The 2,506-nt window shown below is 43.1% G+C and overlaps 1 protein-coding gene across 2 annotated transcripts in view; it reads right to left on the bottom strand.

Moving 5' to 3' along the window:
- Positions 1-2,506, bottom strand: part of LOC106532084 (cyclin-dependent kinase-like 5) — a gene marked incomplete in the record, with an annotated part of 40,161 nt that overhangs the window by 25,023 nt on the left and 12,632 nt on the right. For both annotated transcript variants that reach the window (XM_014028076.1, XM_014028077.1), the window contains 1 exon segment: positions 1,833-1,867. In XM_014028076.1, coding sequence (XP_013883530.1) covers positions 1,833-1,867 — 35 coding nt within the window.

Here is a 2,506-nt window from a genome sequence, read left to right as displayed (position 1 = left end):
CACACACACACACACACACACACACACAGCCGGGGTCTTATTGTTTTCATACTGTTTTTTTTTTTCTTTAAGTGATTTTTGGTCATTTGTATCACAGAAACGGCTGCACCGATCAACAAGAAGTTTGTCAGGACTGCAGATGAGTCCAATTTTTCTGCCTCAAACTGCCAGGATCTGAGTTTGTGTATTTTTTGTAGTATTTTGTGTTTATTCATTTTTTACTGTTTGTTTTCTGTGTTCTTCAGTTCATTTTATCAGAACTTTTTATAGCTGTTTATGACTTTATTTTGTTATTTTATTTTTCAGTTCCTGTCCTGGTTGGTCTTTTGTTTGTGTTGAGTTTCTGGGTCAGTCTGTGGCTCTTCACGGTTCTTTGTTGGACCCACTCCCCTCTGCCTGTTGCCCCCCACCCCTCAGTACACAGTCAGAACTAAGAGACTGAAACAGAAATTTCACACTTTTCTTACAGCAGCTGCAGCCGGTGAGCGTCAGAGCTGTGGAGCTAGTGTCTGATGTGGTAGTAGCTGAGAGTCATCCAACACCAAGTTCAGGTAATAAAATCTCAAATCTATGAAGATGGTTTTAGTTAGTGCCTGTGACATCATTTTTTATAATAAATATGAATATATTTTTGGAAACGATAACATTTTGTAAAAAAGATTTCATGTCGCTGAGATGAACAGTTGTTGAGATATTTGTGTGTGAAGAAACAGGAAGTGATGTCAGAGGGGAATGTCTGCATGTAAACAGAGCGTTGCTACAAAAACAACACAGAGAAGAATCTGATGTTTCTTTACATTATTTTAATCATTTTCATAGAGAGATGAGAAAAAGTCAGAGTTCAAATAATATAGTTTAAATAAACAAAAAAACTGAGTTTTCTTTCTCAAAGAGTTCCCCTTTGATGTCACTTCCTGTTTCACTTCAGCTGAGGAAAACTCAAAAGAAAATAGGCCAGTTATGTCGGGTCAAATCATGTGTTGTATATATTCTTTGACTTTGTGTATTTCATGGATGAGCATGTCACGGGCACTTTAATGCTGAACTCTGAGCTGTAATCGATGGTTCTCAGAGGTGATTAATCAGCAGGTTCTGTGAGCTCCCAGGGACCACCCGGTGACTTGGTACYGGCAGGAGACTGGTGTGGGACGTAACGTTGTCACTCCCTAAAACACATCTTGAAGATAACACATAAGCCTCCATCCAAACACCCACATATGCTAATACAACAGCAAGTGGCAGAACGGATCCTGGCAGCTGCTCSCTGCTGTAATTAAATGTTCTGTAAAGAAAAAAGAGAAATTAATTTCTTTGTGCTGCAGTCGGAGGCTTCTGCGTGTCGCCGGTTTGGGTTTAAGCCCAGCGAGTTTCAAATCCTATTATTGCCTCGGTCACACGCAGGTCTGCTGCACACTTCTGACAGGGTGACCCATTTAGCAGCGCGCTCCCTGCGCATCACTTCCTGCCTGTCCAACTCACTTCCTGCTTCCTACTGGGAGCAGGAAAACAACTAAAGCCCAACCTGAGTGCAAAACTATTAATGCAAGACAAGTTTGTTGTTGGTCTGTTTGTTGATCAGCAGAGTTTTAAAACAAAACGTTTTTAGTTTTTTTTTTTACTTTGAAACTTTTCAGTCTCAAACTGTTGGATTGTTTTTCACACTCCATCTTTTCACAAAGCGCTCTCACTTCTTACAGAATAAACTTTGTGTCGCAGTTTGTAGTTTTTTACACCCAGCTGTCCTTCTGAACTGGACATTAGACGTTACGCATTAATTTTATGATTTAATGCGTCTCTGCATCAAAGTTTTGAGGTCAAACAGGAAGTCTTACCTTGTGTCTGCACTTCAGCACCACTCCATACGCTCCTGTAAAAAACAGAAACATCAGAACATCAGACGTGACGTCATGATTCATACATGCATCAAAACAAACAGAGAAGAAGAGCTGGAGACCAACAACTGTCCACTACAGAGACACCTGGACATGTCCCAGTCCACTACAGAGACACCTGGACATGTCCCAGTCTACTACAGAGATACCTGGACATGTCCCAGTCCACCACAGAGATACCTGGACATGTCCCATTCCACTACAGAGACAGCTGGACATGTCCCAGTCCACTACAGAGACAGCTGGACATGTCCCAGTCCACCACAGAGACACCTGGACATGTCCCAGTCCACCACAGAGATACCTGGACATGTCCCAGTCCACCACAGAGACACCTGAACATGTCCCAGTCCACCACAGAGACACCTGAACATGTCCCAGTCCACTACAGAGACAGCTGGACATGTCCCAGTCCACTACAGAGATACCTGGACATGTCCCAGTCCACTACAGAGACAGCTGGACATGTCCCAGTCCACTACAGAGATACCTGGACATGTCCCAGTCCATTACAGAGATATCTGGACATGTCCCGGTCCACTACAGAGATACCTGGACATGTCCCAGTCCACTACAGAGATACCTGGACATGTCCCAGTCCACCACAGAGACAC

Source organism: Austrofundulus limnaeus, unplaced genomic scaffold (assembly GCF_001266775.1).
Source record: "Austrofundulus limnaeus strain Quisiro unplaced genomic scaffold, Austrofundulus_limnaeus-1.0 Scaffold716, whole genome shotgun sequence".
Classification (NCBI taxonomy): domain Eukaryota; kingdom Metazoa; phylum Chordata; class Actinopteri; order Cyprinodontiformes; family Rivulidae; genus Austrofundulus; species Austrofundulus limnaeus.
This window is presented reverse-complemented; position numbering and strand designations above follow the sequence as displayed.